This window comes from Xenopus laevis, chromosome 2S (genome assembly GCF_017654675.1).
Source record: "Xenopus laevis strain J_2021 chromosome 2S, Xenopus_laevis_v10.1, whole genome shotgun sequence".
NCBI classification, from domain to species: Eukaryota; Metazoa; Chordata; class Amphibia; order Anura; family Pipidae; genus Xenopus; species Xenopus laevis.
Window position 1 is genome coordinate 151,518,407 of NC_054374.1, and position 19,968 is coordinate 151,538,374.

At 38.6% G+C, this 19,968-nt stretch overlaps 1 protein-coding gene across 1 annotated transcript in view; it reads right to left on the minus strand.

Moving 5' to 3' along the window:
* pdgfd.S (platelet derived growth factor D S homeolog) overlaps nucleotides 1-19,968 on the minus strand; it is a 131,725-nt gene that overhangs the window by 66,510 nt on the left and 45,247 nt on the right. The window contains exons 2-3 of the mRNA XM_018250312.2: nucleotides 6,143-6,347; nucleotides 3,225-3,405 (exon numbers count right to left, since the gene is read on the minus strand). Coding sequence (XP_018105801.1) covers nucleotides 3,225-3,405; nucleotides 6,143-6,347 — 386 coding nt within the window. The remainder of the gene's footprint in view (nucleotides 1-3,224; nucleotides 3,406-6,142; nucleotides 6,348-19,968) is intronic.

Consider the following 19,968-nt stretch of genomic DNA (forward strand, 5'->3'; position numbering starts at 1 on the left):
GGCTGATACATTAGATAGCTTTAAGAAGGGGTTGGATGGTGTTTAGCAAGTGAGGGAATACAGGGTTATGGAAGATAGCTCATTGTACAAGTTCTTGGAGTCAGGAAGGGATTTTTCCCTCTTTGAGGCAAATTGGAGAGGCTTAAAATGGGTTTTTTCTTCCTCTGGGTCAGCCAGCAGGTTATATATAGACTTAAGGCTGGAGCTAAAGGATATTTCTAGTATACATAATGTGGTTATAAAATCAGTATCGGCTATTGTCACAACCTGATAATGAAAATTAAGCCCAAACAAACATAGATTTCCATTTCTGCATGCAACACATTTGGTTCAGGTGCTCTGCCCACTGGATTTGTGTTGGATCACCATAAATTCACTTGTCAAATCTTATTTCCCAAAGGATCAAAACAAAGCTGAGCAGGGCACATACTTTAATTTGCCTAGCCTTAGACTCCAGTTCCTTTTGGATGATTACTGGGCCACAAAAGAGATATTATACCTCCAACACTTAGGAGGGAATGTAATTAAATCGCAAGGGTTACTTAAAGTGGTGTTTTTGCCAATGTTTAGCGCTGCTTGCAATGAAAAAACATTAGTTGGCAATTATTAGATTGTGTATTATCGATAAACAAAATTTAACCCTAACGCATGCTCTGGAGTTCCGTTAAATATTTTGGCACAAGAATGAATGTTTGCAACAGCCATTAGGTCACAAACTTTGCGAAGAAGTCATTGAGGTCAAAAAGGATGCAAACATGGCCACTAATGTACCTGCGAAAGTTTTTTGCTCTAACGACACATATTACAATCCCCAATATGAGACCTACTAATTATAGGTCAAACTTTTTGTTCTGAAATTAAAAATTTGTACTACAATGAATGTTTTGATCTCCAAAAACCATGAATGAAAGGATGATCTTTGCAAGAAAAGAAAGGGAACTTATATTGACTTCTACATAACCTCCACAGCTTTGACTTGCCAGACTTTTGTATTTGTAGATTTTAGGGCTTTTACCCTTGATAAATTACGAAAAAATTGTGGTTTAAGCAACCAAGCCAAAAATGAGTTTGCACTAAAAGGTACAATTTGAAGAAACAAACATTCTTCGAATTTGATAAATTGGCCTTCCACTGTAGTGATGAGCAAATTTCTTATTCAGGTATGGATTTGATGTAAAATTTAGCATTTCTGTTTTTTTTACACTCTGCACCTCTATTTTTGTATATGAGATCCATTGAATTATATATAAAAGGCAACAGCCAAACAAATATACATTTTTGCTTGATTTCATATCAAAATGTAAATGTCCTCTAGCTCTCCATACAGTACCTAAACAACAGCAGCCTCAACAAACATAGATTTCCATTTCTGGATGCTGCACATTTTGTTCCTTCATAAACATTCTTCATTTGCCTTCATACACATGCCCTACAGGCGCACTTCCCACTGAAAATCACTTGTAAAATCGTATTTCCTAAAGAATTACACCATCAAAACAAATCTCGTTCACAGAAGAATTGTGCCATTGCTCTGTGTTGAGACTACAATTTATCTAAATTATAAGGGAAAGCAACACAGAATGAAGCCTTATTTCCAGGTAAAAGCAATTTAAATATGATGAATTTCACAGCTTTTCTTTTTTGGAAAGCCAGAGATGTGCATCTGCTAATGGACAGTGCCAGCCAGAGAAGAAAGTTGTTTTAAAAAAAGTATTGGTTTTTGTCATACAATGCAGCTGCTTATCTTGTCTAGCGCTGAACATTTTCTTTGGTACAAATGTTTGCAACATGATTTCCTGAGCTTTTTCTCAGGTGTTTAACATATTCTGTTTCTACATCGGAAAAGCTGTAATTGACTTATGATTCTAACAAATGACGTGGAGTTGAGGGACCTGTGTTTTCATTTTTATTTTTAAAGAAAGGCATGCTGAACAGAACAGTATACTTACACATTACATCTAATCATTACAGATGTTCCTGGCAGACAAAACAAAGATCATCATGAACATGGAACATGCTGTTTACTTGCAAAGATACTGTGTTATAATATTGATGCTTGAAGCTGAAAGAGGTGTATTCTGTAGAGAGGGAAGCAAGCCAATAACTACCTTGGCCCTAAGCAGATTGGGGTTGATGGGAACCACTAACCATTCTAATTTCATCTTTCACATATTATATCTTTGCTTTTTTCAGTCATTACTATATCTTGTCTTTTTTGTTGATTTTTTTCCTTCTCTATTTCCTTTTGCCTTACTCCTGTTTAATCTCCATGTTGCATTATTCCCTCACCCTTTGATATGACCCTCCTTAATACTGTCCCTTCTATATTTCCAATCATCTCTTAATTTCCCCATATATTCCCCATGCATCTCATATCTCTTTTTAATGCTGCCCTTTATTTTTTATTTACATAAGATTTTTAATCTCCTTTCTCCCTTTCCTATCTGAATGGCTTCCTCAAGAGTAAAAGTTATAACGTTATAAGAGTAAAAGTAATAAGGTTGCAGTGTACATTACAATTAATGCCCAGTGCTTACCTTTGCCCCACAAAAATAAATATAGGATAGTTTTCAGAATAGTTTTATAGTAAGTCGGGGTCCCCTGTCCTAGAGGTAAAGAGCCTAGTTGGCCTAGGATAGTAGTGCAGAGATAATGGTGTGACATGGAATTTAAGACAAATGACTGGGGAAACAGAAAAAAAGCCATTGGGTCCACTTGGAGATCTTCTGGTATCCTGGTGGGCCATTCCTATTCCTGGTCTTAATTATATAAGAATGTATGCAAATTAATCATCCCTTGGATGATGTTCCCAGTGGCCTCAAAGCTGATGCTTATTTTTAAATTCCTGGCTAGAAGCAAGTTTTGGTTGTATAAAACCCAGATGTACTGCCAAACAGAGCCTCCTGTAGGCTACCAGTCCATATAGAGGCTACCAAACAGCCAAGCACAGTCCTTTTTTGGCACCTGCATGGACTTTTTCATGCTTGTGTTGCTCTCCAACTCTTTTTACATTTAAATGTGGCTCACGAGTAAAAAAGGTTGGGGACCCTGGGTTAGAGGTTAAAATTGGAATTCTGTTTATCTACTTTTTGACTGAAACTATTGATTCTTATTTTGAGGAACAAATTTTGTAAAACTGCTTGCTGGATGCAGTGATTAATTAGTCATAATTTAAGAAACCTTGAATTTCAGTGGATAAAATAAATAATAAAATAATTATTTACCACAAGAGAGTAACATATCTTGAAGCCAGGTTTAGCCACAAAATGGTCATCGGATTTAAAGGTGACTTTTATATGATTTGCTTTTGAAGTCAGTCTTGGAGGAACTTCCTTATGGCCACACCATCTTCCACGAATGACTGAACTGGTCTCAGAATCTTCCTCCACCTCCACAAAATCATACCTGCAGATTGTTTAGATCACATTTTATTACAGCAAAAAAGGTCTTGGATACTATATCTGTATTCATTTAAAAGGAAAGCTATCCCCCAAAATGAGTACTTCAGCAATAGATAGTTTCATATTATCATATCATATTAAGTGGAATATTAAAGAATCTTACCAAACTGGAATATATATTTAATAAATATTACATCTTTTCCCTTGAGCCCCCCATTGCCTCAGAGATCACCTGACCAGAAATACTTCAGCTCTAACTGTAACAGGAAGAATTGTGGGAGCAAAAGACAGAACTTTTCCATTAATTGGCTCATGTGACATAATATGTATGTGTGCCATTGGTTTGTTTGCATAAACTGTGATTCGTAGGATCCCAAGGGGCGGCCCTTGTTTATTAAATTGGCAATTTTCTATTTAGTACTACCCAAAGGCACTTACTACTAAAAATGTATAAAAATTTTCTGTGGCTGCCCCGCTGACATCAAGGTCGCATTTGTGTTTTTTATGGCAATTTGTTAATGGTATAAAATCATGATTGCCTAAAACCTGGCAAGATTTGTATTTTTGTTTAAAAAAGTATCACCATGGGGAAAAGACCACAATCGAGGCAAAACTCACAACCACAATTTTTTTGCCTCGATTTACTCAAACTGTGGCAAAATTAAAAAACAAAAATGAATCTGCTCCCTAAAGTCATTTGATATCTGTGATATCAAATTTCAGGAGGGGTATCAGTCTTTATTAATTATCTTAAACATACAGTTATGGTATGGACCCACCATTTGATCACACAGGTATATAGTATAATATTACCATTGGTGCAGTATGGTGCAAGGGGAGCATAATATACATCATAATCACATTTATAGCTACTCTACCTGCCAGTATTCTATCTGTAACATGACTGACATATTTATAGTTTCAACTTAAAGATCCACCAAAACCATAAAGGATGAGAATTTTATTCTATTTAAGTGATGAGGGAAATGGCAAAAAAAAATGGCAAACTATGGATTGATCCAAAGTGTTTCCAGGTTATCTCACTGTATAATGTATAAAATAGTATTTAAGATATCTTGTATCTTCATGATATTCTTTTCATATTCTTTTTCTTTTCATGGAGAAAAGCATTGGTTTAAAATTGGTTTGATGTTGGACCATCTCAGAAACAGCATTCTGTCCTTTTTAAAATGCAGTTATTTCAATTTGGCTTTGGTTCTATGCAAATTTTGAGTGGTCAGTCAGCGATAATCTTCAGGGGGAAATGAAAGCAGATGTTTTAGGAGTTACTCTAATGGGCCCTATTCTATCCATTTGCCAAGATGCCCCCTAAGGAGACCAAAAAACTAGTGTAGGGGTCTGGTAAATTAGCCACCCTATTGGCAAGCAAATCCCCAGTGGTATAGATGCTTAAATGGGTCCAAACAGGGGACCTATTTCATTATTCCAGGGGCATATTAAGCTATGCCCCTGGATGTTCACCATAGTGATCAGTAGATGGCACTATGCTAAAGTATAAAACCCTTGGTAACCATGTGCTCAGGGTCCATCTTGTGCTGGCTCTAGGCTGAGCAGGCAAGCAGAGCTTGAGTGGAACCTAGATAGTTCAGGTCTAGTAAGGATAGGCTACTCACCTTAAGAGGTCACTCTGGGAGTGACAGAGAGACAGGCTATTTAGCTGAGCAGCTTGAGGCGACTCCGAGGATTATAAATTGGATTATGATCCCGGGTACTAATTGCCCAGAAGTAGGGACTAAGTGTGCAGACCTAGGGATGTGAGTTTTCCCTCAGGGTCCACTTAGGGAAAAGGCTGAAACCTGGGTGTACCCTAAGCTGCTGTACATTGTCCCCATCCCTGAGGGGGACAGCTATTGACCAAAGGTGCTGTGAGTATATGCCTATCCACTGTTGATGTATGATCCTGCTTGTCCTGTATGTACACTCCATTGAGGATTGTTATTGCTCAATAAATATGTTCATTGGTTAATTTATAAGAACCACTGGCGTCCCAATTATTGCACCCTGAACAAAGTTACAGTTACACTACACCCTGCCTCCACACCGTTTGCGAGGGCTTATTCCCTAAGACTTAAGGTCTCATCCGGAGCACAGTATTGGGAGTGGAGCTCATAGTTGCAGAACTGTGCACTCAATTTACTATAGCGCTACATTATGGCACCCAACATGGAGCTCTGTTCAGGGTAAGACTGTAATACTGCACAAAAGCCTTGTGTGACAGGCGCTGTGGGCATGGACTTGATAGGAAAAAGGTCAGGAAATTTCTGTGGTTCTTCATAGTTAGAGAACGGTCACCCAATTTACTATAGCGCTACACTAGTTTCAACCAATACAGAAGACCCTATAAAATACCACTCAGCGTGTGTATGTGGCATTATCTTTAGGTCAATAGCACATGCAGTGTTTGACTGGTGTAGCCTTCTCATGGAGATCTATGATGCAAATGCCCTTCCCTGCTGGTTAACTCTTTCTATTCACGGAAAGGTGCTGCTTATAGAATACCATACTGTTCAAATATATCTGTTCTAGCATTATAGGATAAGAACATCAGCATTGTGTTGCCCTCTAGTGTGCTTTAGGAATCAATTTACCTACCATTGAATGGTAAACAAATGAGGTAATTGCCACACCTGAATCCCTACCCACCCACTGTGCCACTGGCCTCATGAACAATAGTGTGCAACAGATTAAAGAAACATTTATACATGCACATTCAGACTCACCTGCATACATCGTTTTCTTGCTCTTCTAACCCAAAATGACTGTCAAACGCAAGCTGAATTCTGGTGTTTTCTGCTGAGCTTAGGTTCCATGTAAAAAGGAGGTTTCGGGGATAACTGTTGGGAAAGCGCGGGCTGCTTATGCAGCCATTTTCTGTGATGTGAATGTTTTTTTCTTCTCGGTACAGTTTCGTGAGGAGGTTGCTCTCTACGGAATAAAATATATTACAATTAAAATATAATTACATCATTTCAATATTGCTGGTGTTCTGCAAGCAGCATAGCCTGAAGTATTTTTAATAGTTTCTTACTTTCCAAAAACAGCTATACTAAAAAAATATATTTTGTCTCTAATGGTTTTGAAATCTCTCCATTCTCCATGAGGAACCCCCCTGTTTAAAGGACAGTGTGCTAACCTCAAAGTCATGCTTGCTCAGTGGCGTAACTAGATGTTACTGGGCCCCACAGCAAATACATTTTAGGGCCCCAAACATATCCAGAGGTTGTCCTGTTTTACCAAAATGTATTGAAATTGTACATGAATTTGAGCCTCATGGGGCCCCCTATACCTCCTGGGCCCCCTGCAGCCGCAGGGTCTGCTTCCTCTGTAGTTACGCCCCTGTGCTTGCTTTAGAGATTTTAGCACAATCTTGACAAGTTTTATTTTAGAGTATAAGAGGAAATATTGAAGGGATTTAGCTTAGAAGGTAACAACAAATGAATGGACAAAACAACCATGACAGAGGTAAAATACTCACAACAACAACAACAACACAGAGGAGGCATCCATATATTCCTGGTCTACAAAGCCTCATAATAGTTATGTTTACTACTTTGACACTCTTCCCAAGTTTCCATAAATGCTGTAATTGCCTTATAAAGCTTTATAAAAAAAGTTCAGGTCATAAAACATCAATGAATATTTCCTTCACTTTGCCAAGTGGAATTTCTTTAACATTCCATAGAAAAAAAAAGTTATGGACTTTGCCAGGGTTGATCAGGCAAAATAAATTCAGTGATATTGTCATCAAAGAGGATGTACTTCATACATGAAATGAGAAGTTTAATCAGGATCATGTTGGAGTAAAATATTTCAGCTCAAGTTTTTTACTTATAGGCCCCCTAGCATAGAAATGTACTTGAATCCAAAAACAGCTTTTTTTCAATTAGACAAATTTACTGGAAATGTACTGATTGTGCCATTTCCTTAAATTTCCCTTAGTTCCCATGTTTTTTCTATAGTGTAATCTTTCTTTACACTCTTATTTGTTTTAATTTGATTTAATTGTCAATCACGTTTCCAGACAATGTTACTTAATAAGTAACGCCTACAGCTTTTTTTGGATAGTATCTAATGGCCACAAGCTTTCTGTTTCATATTCTGGGTTTGGCTGTGTGAGAATGTCCAGAACACAACTGGTAACAGATTCAACAGCAGTAGAAATAGCAACATATAAAATAAATGAAATTTAGGTTCTATATTAAAGTTACAGATATGCGTAATTATGTAAATAGCAAAGCAACTACAGAGACTCATATAAAGTTCACATTTGGTCAAAGATTGGTTTTACTACAATATATTCCATGTTATATATTTTTTTTTTGTTGATAAACTTCCTTTTGCAAATATAACAACATTCAAAATCCATTTCCTGCACATTTCTGCCCAGGATACTACCCTGTGGAGTTTGAGTGTTCTCCCTGTGTTTGTGTGAGTTCCCTATGGGGCTTGCACTGTCAAAAAACATAATGGCAACATAATTGTTTTTTGATATAAATAGACCCTAGTGTGTGCATGGTAGGGAACTGAACCTGTGAGCTTCACTGGGGCACGAACTGATATACTGATGTAGGATTAACTTCTCTGTAAAGAACTGCAAAATAAGAAGAATAGATTTTAATTGTTCAAATTTGAATGAATCCGGTTGAGCAAATAATTCAAAATGAGTTGTTTTTTTTTAAATGTAGAAACTTTTCAAACAAATTGAAAAAACATGATCAACCCATGTGAATTATTTTACTCATGTTTATAGAAGATGTGCCAGGTCTGTGCAATGAATGTTCACCTCCAATATAATTCTTAAAAATGCCATGCCATTTATCAAAGTATATTAACTTAAATGTTTATAGTCTAAGGGGGTTATTTATCAAAGTCCGAATTTATCTCAATTTCTTTTCTGGAAAAATACTGACCAAATCCGCACGGGTTTTTGTTGGCTTATTTATTAATATACGTTCCCAAAAATTATTTTTGCAGGAAAAAATCTGTAAAAATCGTGAAAAATACAAATTTTACGAATTTTTCAAAATTTCCATCCGATTTTCACCATTTTTTTCAGATTTTTCACCCCAAAACTCAGATTTCTTATGATTTTTGCCCGAAAACTCAGAAAATTTGGGGAATTGCACAAAACCCAGAGCAAAATCATTGGGACTTCTCCTATTGACAGGTCTGAGATGCCAGATTTTCTGATTCGGACTCCATCCTCGGGGTTTAATAAATTCCGAAAAATTTGTGATTTCTTTTTTCACTATAAATTCAGATTTTATACTAAATAACACACATTTTTCAGGTTTTTGGCTTTACGGAGCATATATATTTAATTGTGATACAGAGAATTAAAAGAACTAGGTTTTGCTGTGCTGACTATAGCTTGATCAGCCTTACTTGACCTATATGTAGAGTAATTACCATGTAAATCCCATGGTAGTTACAAAATAGAAGTCACTATCTTCTTTGTATTAGCTTTTGTTTTCTCCATAGTAGACATCAACATCTTTTTTTTTAACCTTCCCACCAATATTGGATCAAAAAGGTTAGCAAATCCTGTTGAAGATTGCTTCATTATGCCATCTTCAAGGAATCCTTGTGTAATTTGATTATTGGTCCAGGGTCTAAAAATCAATTATTCCAATTAGATATTTCCATGTATGAAAAAGAAATTCCAGGCAAGTCTTCTCCAGTGTAGCTTTACAGGACAACTTTTCAACAGAAAATTACTAATAATGGTTTGTTCCAGAGAGGTTGAAATTCCAGCCAAAGCATGCCCTTGTATGGACAAGGAGAAATAAAGCCTAAACCTGATTACGGCAAGAAAGGCGTATTTTAGAAACTCATCTTACGGTAACAGCCCGGAAAACCAGAAGCCCTATAAAAATAATAATAAAGGCTTTAACAGTTGTACACTTTTGGGAGTCACTGAACTGAAGAGGTAATTTGGATAGGTAGTGAATTATTTTTAGGAATACTCCTAGACCCATCTCTACTAAATTCAAAGTGAAATAGATTAGTTTACATGAAGTCTGTATAAAATGGTCTTTTTATAATGTAAAAATCTTTTCTGCACTACATAGACAAAAAGAGGAGAAGGAAATGATCCCCATGTTTAAATCATGAAATGTCACTTTACATTCTTCTGTATTTTATTTTAATAATTAATTCTAAAATTCCTAACTACAACATGAATATGCAACTTCAGTCAAGCTTATACAGGTATGGGACCTGTTATCCAGAATGTTTGGGACCTGGGGTTTTCCAGATAACAGATCTTTCCGTAATTTGGATCTTCATACCTTAGTCTACTAGATAAACATTTATACATTAAAGGGCATGTAAAGACAAAAAAATAATATCTCATTTTTACTTTCTTTAATAAAAAAAGAAACCTATCTCCAATATACTTTAATTAAAAAATGTGTACCGTTTTTATAAGAAACCTGACTGTATGCAGTGAAATTCTCCTTTCATTTACTGCTGTGAATAGGAATTGTCAGACTGTCCCTAACTCTCTGCAGGGAAACAATCATACTTATGAACAGCAGTGGGAGCCCCCGCCTTACTTCCCAGCCATGCAGAACTCAAGCAGCTTTGTTTGTTTCCCGGTAGAGCAGTCGGCGACTGTGTTGAGATTTGTATTGGATTTGATTTTTGCCTTTACATCCCCTTTACTGTTCCAACTCCAGCTGCAGGGACAAAGATCATGGAGCCAGATTTAAACAGATAAACTGGGATTCTATTTGGAGGATTATTTTGCTGCAGCCACTGGTTCTGCAGAGTTGGAGAAAGTTTGTATTAAACAATACAAAATCCACATTAGATTACATGACAACACAGAACCCAGTGCAGTCTGTGTATTCTGATTATTAATCAGTCTTGCTGTATTGGCTTCTGGCAGATATTATTTGACTTGTGCTGTTTTGATAATTTATGACGATCCCTAAGCAGCACAGACCACACTGAGCATGTGCACAGTCTTGGTCTTGCAAAGATGTTTAACAAAGGTACAAGATGGTGACCCCCTGTGGCCAACTTTGAAAGCATAAATTATTTGTTTAATTAGGCTTGTGGTGCAGGAAGTTCATGTTTATGTTAAGTATACAACATACTAGCCTTATTCTATTTTAGACTTTACTTCCTCTTTAAATAAACCCAAAATGATTGTTTTGCTTCCAGTAAGGATTAATTATATCTTAGTTTGGACCCAGTACTAGTTACTGTTTTATTATAACAGAAAAAAAGAAAATTATCTTTAAAAATTTGGATTATTTGGATAAAATGCAGTCCATGGGAGACAACCATTTGGAAACTTTCTGCATAACAGGTTTCCAGGTTAACTGATCCCTTACCTGTAGTATCAGTATTTGCATTCCTAACAAACCGAAGCTCAGTGTTTTTCGAGTGAATTAATGTTCTTTTGATGTTAGAGGAGGGCTATGAAAGCATTTAAAAAAACATGGTTTTTATTTTCAAAAAGAAAAATCAAAGAGAAGATTCCATTCCTAAGCCAATATGTTCCCCAGATGTTTTATTAGCTGAACATCACCATTAAGCTCTACTGCCAAAGGTAATTTAAACTAAGGTAGCCTATATTTAATATCTTAAACAGTTATTAATTATATATCAAAAGGTAAAGAGTTATTTTTTAAGTCAGATGTTGTTTAGTTCTCCTGTCCTATCATCATTTATCTCCATAATGCTACTGCTGGTTCTAGATATACAACTTTCTACAAAGTAAACACACACTTCCTTCCACCCTCTTTCCACATTTACCATTGGTACCAAGAAAATTAAATTTCCATGATTCTTTTATTTATAACTTATATTCATGTCATGACCCACACGCATAGCGGTGCATTCCGAGTTGAATATTTTCATCAGCAGATAAAGGTTTTTTGTAGCTCTTTAATTTCATTCAGACACTTAAGTGACACAACATTTTTTGAGTATATTCTTAGGCGCCGATTCACTAACTTCGATTGAAGGATTCGAAGTAAAAAAATTTCAAAGTGTTTTTTGGGCTACTTCGACCATCGGATGGGCTACTTTGACCTTCGACTACGACTATGACTTCGAATCGAAGGATTCAAACTAAAAATCGTTCAACTATTCGACCATTCGATAGTCGAAGTACTGTCTCTTTAAAAAAAACTTCAACCCCCTAGTTCGCCATCTAAAACCTACCGAACTCAATGTTAGCCTATGGGGAAGGCTTTCCTAATTTTTTTGATCGACGGATATTCCTTCGATCGTTGGATTAAAATCCTTCGAATCGAACGATTTGAAGGATTTAATCCAACGATCGAAGGAATAATTCTTCGATCGTTCGATCGTTCGATCGTTCGATCGTACTATCTGCGCTAAATCCTTCGACTTTGATATTCGAAGTCAAAGGATTTTAATTCCCAGTCGAATATCGAGGGTTGATTAACCCTCGATATTCGACCCTTAGTGAATCGGCTCCTTAATGCTTGAGTAATATCATAAGCTAGTTGCAGGGACCACTATAGGTTGGCTTCCCTACTTAAAGTGCTGGAAGGCACATTTTATTCAAAAGCAAGGAACCAGGAATATGGATTGCTTATATCTTCAATGCTGGCTTGTAAAAGAGACATTTTTTTAACTACAGGAGAATCGTTTGTCATAGAATTTTACATCTTCCAAGAACCCCTTCAAACGTACAAATATTAAGTTTGGCACAGCCATTGATCCCCCCTGTCCATGCCCAGTTATAACCAGACAAGCATGTCATCTACCCGAAACCACATGCCCTCTCCAGCAACCCTTGGGTCCATGATTCAGGAGCAAGTCAAGATGAATATAAGATCTGTTAAAGGAGAAGGATAGTCTGTTTGCACTTGAGGGTGCCAAATGTTAGGCACCCCCAAGTGATTGTATTGACTTACAGTACATGAAACCCCGGGCCGGTGCTCTTATCGGCAGAAAACTGCCCTGACCTGGGGGTTTTCTAGCAGGCACCAAGGAGAGATCTTCTTCTGGCTTCTTTCTTCAAATTTACCTGGGTAAACGCATGTGCAGTAGAATGAACTTCTACTGTGCATGCACAACCACGCAAAAAAAAGGAAGCAGGAAGAAGATCTCTCTGTGCTGCTCACTGGTATAACCACGGGCCGGTGCAGTTTTCTGCTGACAGAGTTTCAGCTTGGGTTTCAGGTAAGTCAATACAATCACTTGGGGGTGCCTAACATTTGGTACCCCCAAGTGCAAACATGTTTTCCTTCTTCTTTAAGTGCTAACCCCATGGTGAACCATGTAATTGTGGATTGACACACAGAAGTTGGTATTTTAAGGGTTTTGTGCTTCAAAACAAACCAATTTACCATATTTCTCTTTCAGTCTCTCTTTAAGGGGAACGTCCTTTGCCACAGAATATATTCTTGTATTGTAGATCATTATTACACAATAATTCAGACATACAGTATATTTACACACTGAAATAGATATCCAGACAACCCTCAATACTTGGAGAAGTTACAATTAATTTCCAGCCCAGCATGGCCTATCTGTATAGCCCTATAAAACCCGTCCACAGACGTCAACAGCTTGATATAAAAACATGAAACAAACCTAATAACATTTTTGCGAGTAGGAAACTAACTTACATCCCATAAAAATGAATTAACTGTACTTACATGAACAGAACAACAGTAGTTAACTTCCTTTTCCACAGCTCTGAAACATAATATAACCATTTTAGTAATCTCAGTTCACGTGAAATATGAGCTTCCAAAGTTCATACCAAGAGAAGTGCCAATAAAATCCACAATTACTGAAGTAGTCTATTTGGCATATGGTGGGTAGGTTTTAGCTGATTGGTTAATCCAAGGTTCACTATAATAATATCTCAAGACTGCTATAAAATAACAGTGTAATTCTCTCTATTGTTAATGATAATTAGCTTGCTTCAGATTGCTGAATCTACAGAACGTAGAGAACTGAATCAGAGCCATGTGGCAGGTCACCTTGAGGACAGACATCCCAGACAAGCTCCATTTACTCACAGTTAATTCTCTTGTAGCTCAGATAAGCTACTGTGTACATACTAGCAGAATCAGTCTAATATAGATACAAGCAAGTAATATATATTTTAATAATATATTTTTGTAACAAGGACAACAATACATGACCTACTGTACATGTGCTTTACATATATATTGACTGACTATATGTACTAGCTAAATGGAATGGCTTTTCCCGTACAATGTTGTAATTAAGTTCCCTCCAAGGTAAAGGTATGGGATCCATTATCTGGACACCCATTATCCAGAAAGATATTAATTACAGAAATGTTATCTCCCATAGACTCCATTTTATTAAAATAATCCACATTTTAAAAAATTATTAATTTTTTCTCTGGAATAATAAAAAACAGTACCTTGTACTTGATCCAAACTAAGATAAATCCTTATTGGAGGGAGAACCAGGCTCTTGGGTTTCTTTAATGTTTAAATTATTTTCTAGTAGACTTAAGGGATGAAGATCCAAATTATGGAAAGATCCATTATCCGGCAAGCCCCAGGTCCACATCATTCTGGATAACAGGTCCCATACCTGTATTACCAATATATGTGTAAGCGTGGATATATTAGAACCAAATTTATTTGACTTTTATAAAAAAATATTTTCTTTTTGACTGTCTGTTTTATGTCAGTTATGGACAATTCAGTGGTGTGAAAATGGAAAGTTACAACATTATGTAACTGTCTTTGTAAAGTCACTTTATCCAAAAACATTGGAAAGAATACAGTATGTCATCATAACCTAGAACCTTATCTGTAGCTGAATAATTTGGGTTATCCATATTTTCAGTAAAAAATGCTGTATATTTTTAATGGGATACTGTCATGGGAAAAAAATGTTTTTTTCAAAATGAATCAGTTAATAGTGCTGCTCCAGCAGAATTCTGCACTGAAATCTCAAAAGAGCAAACAGATTTTTTTATATTCAATTTTGAAATCTGACATGGGGCTAGACATATTGTCAATTTCCCAGCTGCCCCAAGTCATGTGACTTATGCTCTGATAAACTTCAATCACTCTTTACTGCTGTACTGCAAATTGGAGTGATATCACCCCCTCCCTTTTCCCCCCCAGCAGCCAAACAAAAGAACAATGGGAAGGTAACCAGATAGCAGCTCCCTAACACAAGATAACAGCTGCCTGGTAGATCTAAGAACAACACTCAATAGTAAAAACCCATGTCCCACTGAGACACATTCAGTTACATTGATGTAACGCTATTTTGGTTACTGTCCCTTTAAATAATAGCTTCCTTGGCAATTCAGGGGCCCTGAGTCCCTTTTGCAAGTCGAAAAGTACTGGGAACTAGGAATCACAGCGCAGTGCCTCCACCTAGGGAGCACTGAGGAACTTACCTCAGAGGAATCCCCTAGGAAATAATAAACACACACTTTGCGGATAACAATATTTAACTTTATATAAACTGTAAAGTAGTAACTAATACACAAGTCACGCCTGTATGGGAATATAAGGGACACCACCTAAATCCCTATTAGGTTTTAACTATCTGTTCAAACACAGTTCTTATAGTATCACAGTCCCACTTGTCTGGAAGGGTTAAAAGCACACAGTTCAAATTGCAATGTCCCTTTCCCCAGAGCTCTTATTCCCCTGGTAGCGCTACCTTTCCCCAGAGTACCTTTTCCCTTGGAAGATAGCAGCTTCCCACGTAGCAGGCAAAATTACACAAGGCCTGTCTTCCTGTGGCAAATCCTCTCTTCAAGGGATTTACTCAGCGCTTTCTCTCAGAGGCAGATCACATTGGAATCACAAATAACTCTTCTCCAGAATCACTCTCACCAATGGCACTTTCCTCCTCTGAAGCAGCGTGGCAGGGTCAGACAGCCTCTTTCTGCACTCCTGTAGACCTCACAGATCCAGCAGGGCCTACACACACAGCTTCACAGTCTGGCACACCCTCTCCTCCCAGGATGCACTGCGGTGTCCAGCCAATCAGGTCGCTCTCCAGCCTGTTACTGGGCTGAATGATGTCACAGACAGAAAAGCAGGGGAAGGATTTCTCTTCTCCCCTACATTCTCCCCTTGGACAAATCGGCAACGTCCTCGCTTGCCGTATGCCCTGGCATGCCTGGACAGCAAAACAGTCAAAAATGTCTTTATCACTATTGTTACCTGGGACCCTAACATTGGCCTTACCTGGAGACCTGCGCTCACCCAGACCCAGTACTTTAGATCTATCGGGGGTATCAAAGGTTTCAGGGGCCACCTTCATGCCAATAGGGTTCTCCACAGTAGTCTTCTCTCGACTCAACACCCTATCCTCTTCAGGGGAGTCACTCTCACAGACAGAAGGCTCATAATAAGACTTCTGTATGGTGGAAATTTTGTAAGTCTTACAACTTCGGGCCTGATGACCCATCACTTGGCACTTGTAACATCTCCCATGGAATCTTCTACGCCTACGGCGTACTTTACACAGTGCAGATTGGGTTTCACCTTCATCAGGAACTGGACAGTTTGGCTGGATGTGGCCAAGCTTTCCACACCGGTAACACGTAGGAACTCTCTTAGTTTCAGCTGGGGGTTTGGCTCTCTCAGACAGTTGAGCTTTTAACTCCTCCAACTCTTTGCGAAGCTTCTTGTTTTCCTCCAACAGTTTAGCATCAGCAGTGGATTTCTCTGTATGCCCTGAAGTGGGACTTCGTCTGACCCTCACATAGGCATCCGCCTCCTCTCGCCGCACTCTCTCCATCAGAGCAATGTACCCAGGGGGTAACTTATTCTGGTAGTGTGCTCTAATTGTCATGGCAACAGGGTCACTATTCAGGGTCCCTCTTTTCAATTGGCGAATTCTCAGAGGATCCATTTCACTGTCTGTAATTGCACCACGGCTCACTAGCAGTCTCAGGCCTTGTTCTAGCCGCACAAGATAAGCAGACAAATCTTCCTTCTCTTTCTGGACGGTAGAGTGGAAGCGATAGAGCATCTCTGTAGCACTCTCTACAGGGCCAAACGTCACCTCCAGGACTTCAATCAGATCACCCGAAGTAGCATCGGGGTGACCGACCATATAGGACTTAACAACATCCACGGCAGGGCTGCGAAGACTTTCAAGGATCTTCCTTCTCATAGTAGTCTCGGGCCCAGTCCAATCTCTCACGGACACAACAGTGGAGTCTCTCCAACACTCAAAGGACTCTTCACCTGAGGGTACAGGATTGGTACCTGAAAACACTTTAAGTCTCTTAAAATTACCATTCCAGGCCAGCTGTGTCAGTTGGTCAGTAAGTTGTCCCAGCGCGCTCACAATCTCTGGGGTATCCAGCCGGCCACCAGAACTATGGCGACTCCCCTTGGAGACCACGCTCTCACAGGATGGACATCTCTTTATGTGACTCTTTTCAGCTGGCGAATCAAACAACGTCTTGTTCAGCTGCACACTCTCTGGTGCCTTCACTGCATACTGGGTAGTAAGGGCATCACCCTGGGAAATTAACTCATCTGCGTCATCAGACATATCAGGCAGAACAATCTTCCAGGGCCCTTCACTTTCAGCATCAATATCAGGGGGAACACGGTCACGATCTATCTCTCTAGGGCTGTCTATAAGAACATTCAACAGGACCCCGGCAGAATCCCGCCGTGACGCAGCCACCCTTGGGCGGTAAAAAATCTGTTCCCCATCCAGAACTTGATAAATAAATTCTTCCTTCACTCTGGGCACCATGGGCCCAACAGCGGCAACCTTTCGGGGGTTAAGTCCCAATGCAGTACACCATTGGCGAACACTTTGTGGAGTTTCAAAGGCAGACATATTTTCATCAAACATCCCCAGCTTCCCAGTCGACATCTCAGCAGTGCCTCCAATGTAACGCTATTTTGGTTACTGTCCCTTTAAATAATAGCTTCCTTGGCAATTCAGGGGCCCTGAGTCCCTTTTGCAAGTCGAAAAGTACTGGGAACTAGGAATCACAGCGCAGTGCCTCCACCTAGGGAGCACTGAGGAACTTACCTCAGAGGAATCCCCTAGGAAATAATAAACACACACTTTGCGGATAACAATATTTAACTTTATATAAACTGTAAAGTAGTAACTAATACACAAGTCACGCCTGTATGGGAATATAAGGGACACCACCTAAATCCCTATTAGGTTTTAACTATCTGTTCAAACACAGTTCTTATAGTATCACAGTCCCACTTGTCTGGAAGGGTTAAAAGCACACAGTTCAAATTGCAATGTCCCTTTCCCCAGAGCTCTTATTCCCCTGGTAGCGCTACCTTTCCCCAGAGTACCTTTTCCCTTGGAAGATAGCAGCTTCCCACGTAGCAGGCAAAATTACACAAGGCCTGTCTTCCTGTGGCAAATCCTCTCTTCAAGGGATTTACTCAGCGCTTTCTCTCAGAGGCAGATCACATTGGAATCACAAATAACTCTTCTCCAGAATCACTCTCACCAATGGCACTTTCCTCCTCTGAAGCAGCGTGGCAGGGTCAGACAGCCTCTTTCTGCACTCCTGTAGACCTCACAGATCCAGCAGGGCCTACACACACAGCTTCACAGTCTGGCACACCCTCTCCTCCCAGGATGCACTGCGGTGTCCAGCCAATCAGGTCGCTCTCCAGCCTGTTACTGGGCTGAATGATGTCACAGACAGAAAAGCAGGGGAAGGATTTCTCTTCTCCCCTACATTGAGAAGGAAAAACAGCAGTCTGCCAGAAAGCATTTCTCTCCTAAAGTGCAGGCACAAGTCACATGACCTGGGGCAGCTGGGAAATTGACAAAATGTCTAGCCCCATGTCAGATTTCAAAATTTAATATAAAAAAATCTGTTTGCTCTTTTGAGAAATGGATTTCAGTGCAGAATTGTGCTGGAGCAGCACTATTAACTGATGTGTGTTGAAAATGACACATCAGTTAATAGTGACAGTATCCCTTTAAGCTTTCTTTATGTAAATTGGTAGTTAATGGGACTCACGAATGCTAGTGTATAGCTCTAAAATGGACACAATGTGGAATGTGCATTGATGCTATTCAAAAATGTTAGATGCTTGCAATCGTATATGATCCTTAATAACCTCTGACAAGTGTCACTGCACCTCTTCAGCCAGTTTTGAAGAACTATAATGTGCCAGCGACCTTCCTATTTGTCACATCACAGTAATCCTGAGCACCACACTCTCCTTCTCTCTAGTCACACAAATCCTACAACTGGAATGTGGCTAGTAGAAACCTTGGCCTTGGCTGTGTAGTAACATACAAAGGCCAGTGGCGATGGGCAAATTTTTTCGCCTTGTTTTGCCTGCGGCAAATTTTTGGCGAATTTGCCTATCCCTAAAGGCCACATTGTTGGTGCTATAGAGACTTTTCTACTAATGTCATCTACAGTCCCACTTTACTGCTCCCATCAATACCAAGGAGTAGCTGGTACAAGATCATCGGAAAGGTTTGGAAAAATATAAAACACATAATTACTAAGAAACGGGGAAAATTTTGAGTAAGGCAATATTAATATGATGATGTCATTGTATGATGTGACATCATAAATACAAATAGAACTATGTGCTGGCTGAAAACACCACTAATTCAGTCAACTCTATGTGCAAAGTTTTAAAGAATATAAAACAAAGCTACCACAGGCCACAGTTAGGTCATTCCCAATTATCACAGAAATATCAATCAGTACATTGACCAAAACATTTACCAAAAATATTTTCTGAGCAAGGGCCCATGAAAGATTGGGGGCTCAGAGCAAGTGCTTTATCTGCCCTACTATTGCCTTTTCTTATTATAAAAAGTTTAAGATCTGTTTTCCAGCCCTGTAAACAAGGAACGTGTTGAATTTCATTTAGTTATGACCATGTATTAACATCTGCTGGAAAAAGAAATGCATCTGTTTTAAATTAATTTATCTTTGTGATTAGCTGCATCAAAGGAAACATAATTCAATTAATTAATCTTGACTCTTGGTTGTGTTTGTGCTCATCATTAGGAAGCCACTGAGGCCTAAATGTCATATTAAACGTAATTATGTCAATACTACTAATTACTTTTACTTAAATTAAGAGAGAAAGTGTAATTCCCACATATTGCGGCAGTTAACTAGAAACAAAACAAATCAACCTGATATGCCCCCATGTATTTCACACCTAGCCAGTTATAAAAGTATCACTCTGATTGGCTGTCAAGATCTCAAACCTCCATAGAAAAACAAGTTAATGTTAAATTGCTCATTTCACTTTTTTTAATTTGCAATTACAATGTATATTTTTTTTCTAGTTTTATAAGAACTGCTGTTTATTTTTGCCAACCAACCGGACAATAATGAGAAGGAGAAGAAGAAAGTCTGAACTATGTGAGAAATATCAGGTAGCTCTTCTCTGCTATTTTCGAAGCAGAGCAATGTTTGCTGACGTTTACTGAAGTTGTTGTGGAAATATACACCATTTCTTTAAGGTACTTCTGTGTAAAGATACTCCTTGTACCCAACCCTCTTGTGAATCACTAGTGGTTTGCCTATTAAAGCTATACTCTAGGTACCTCCATAAAG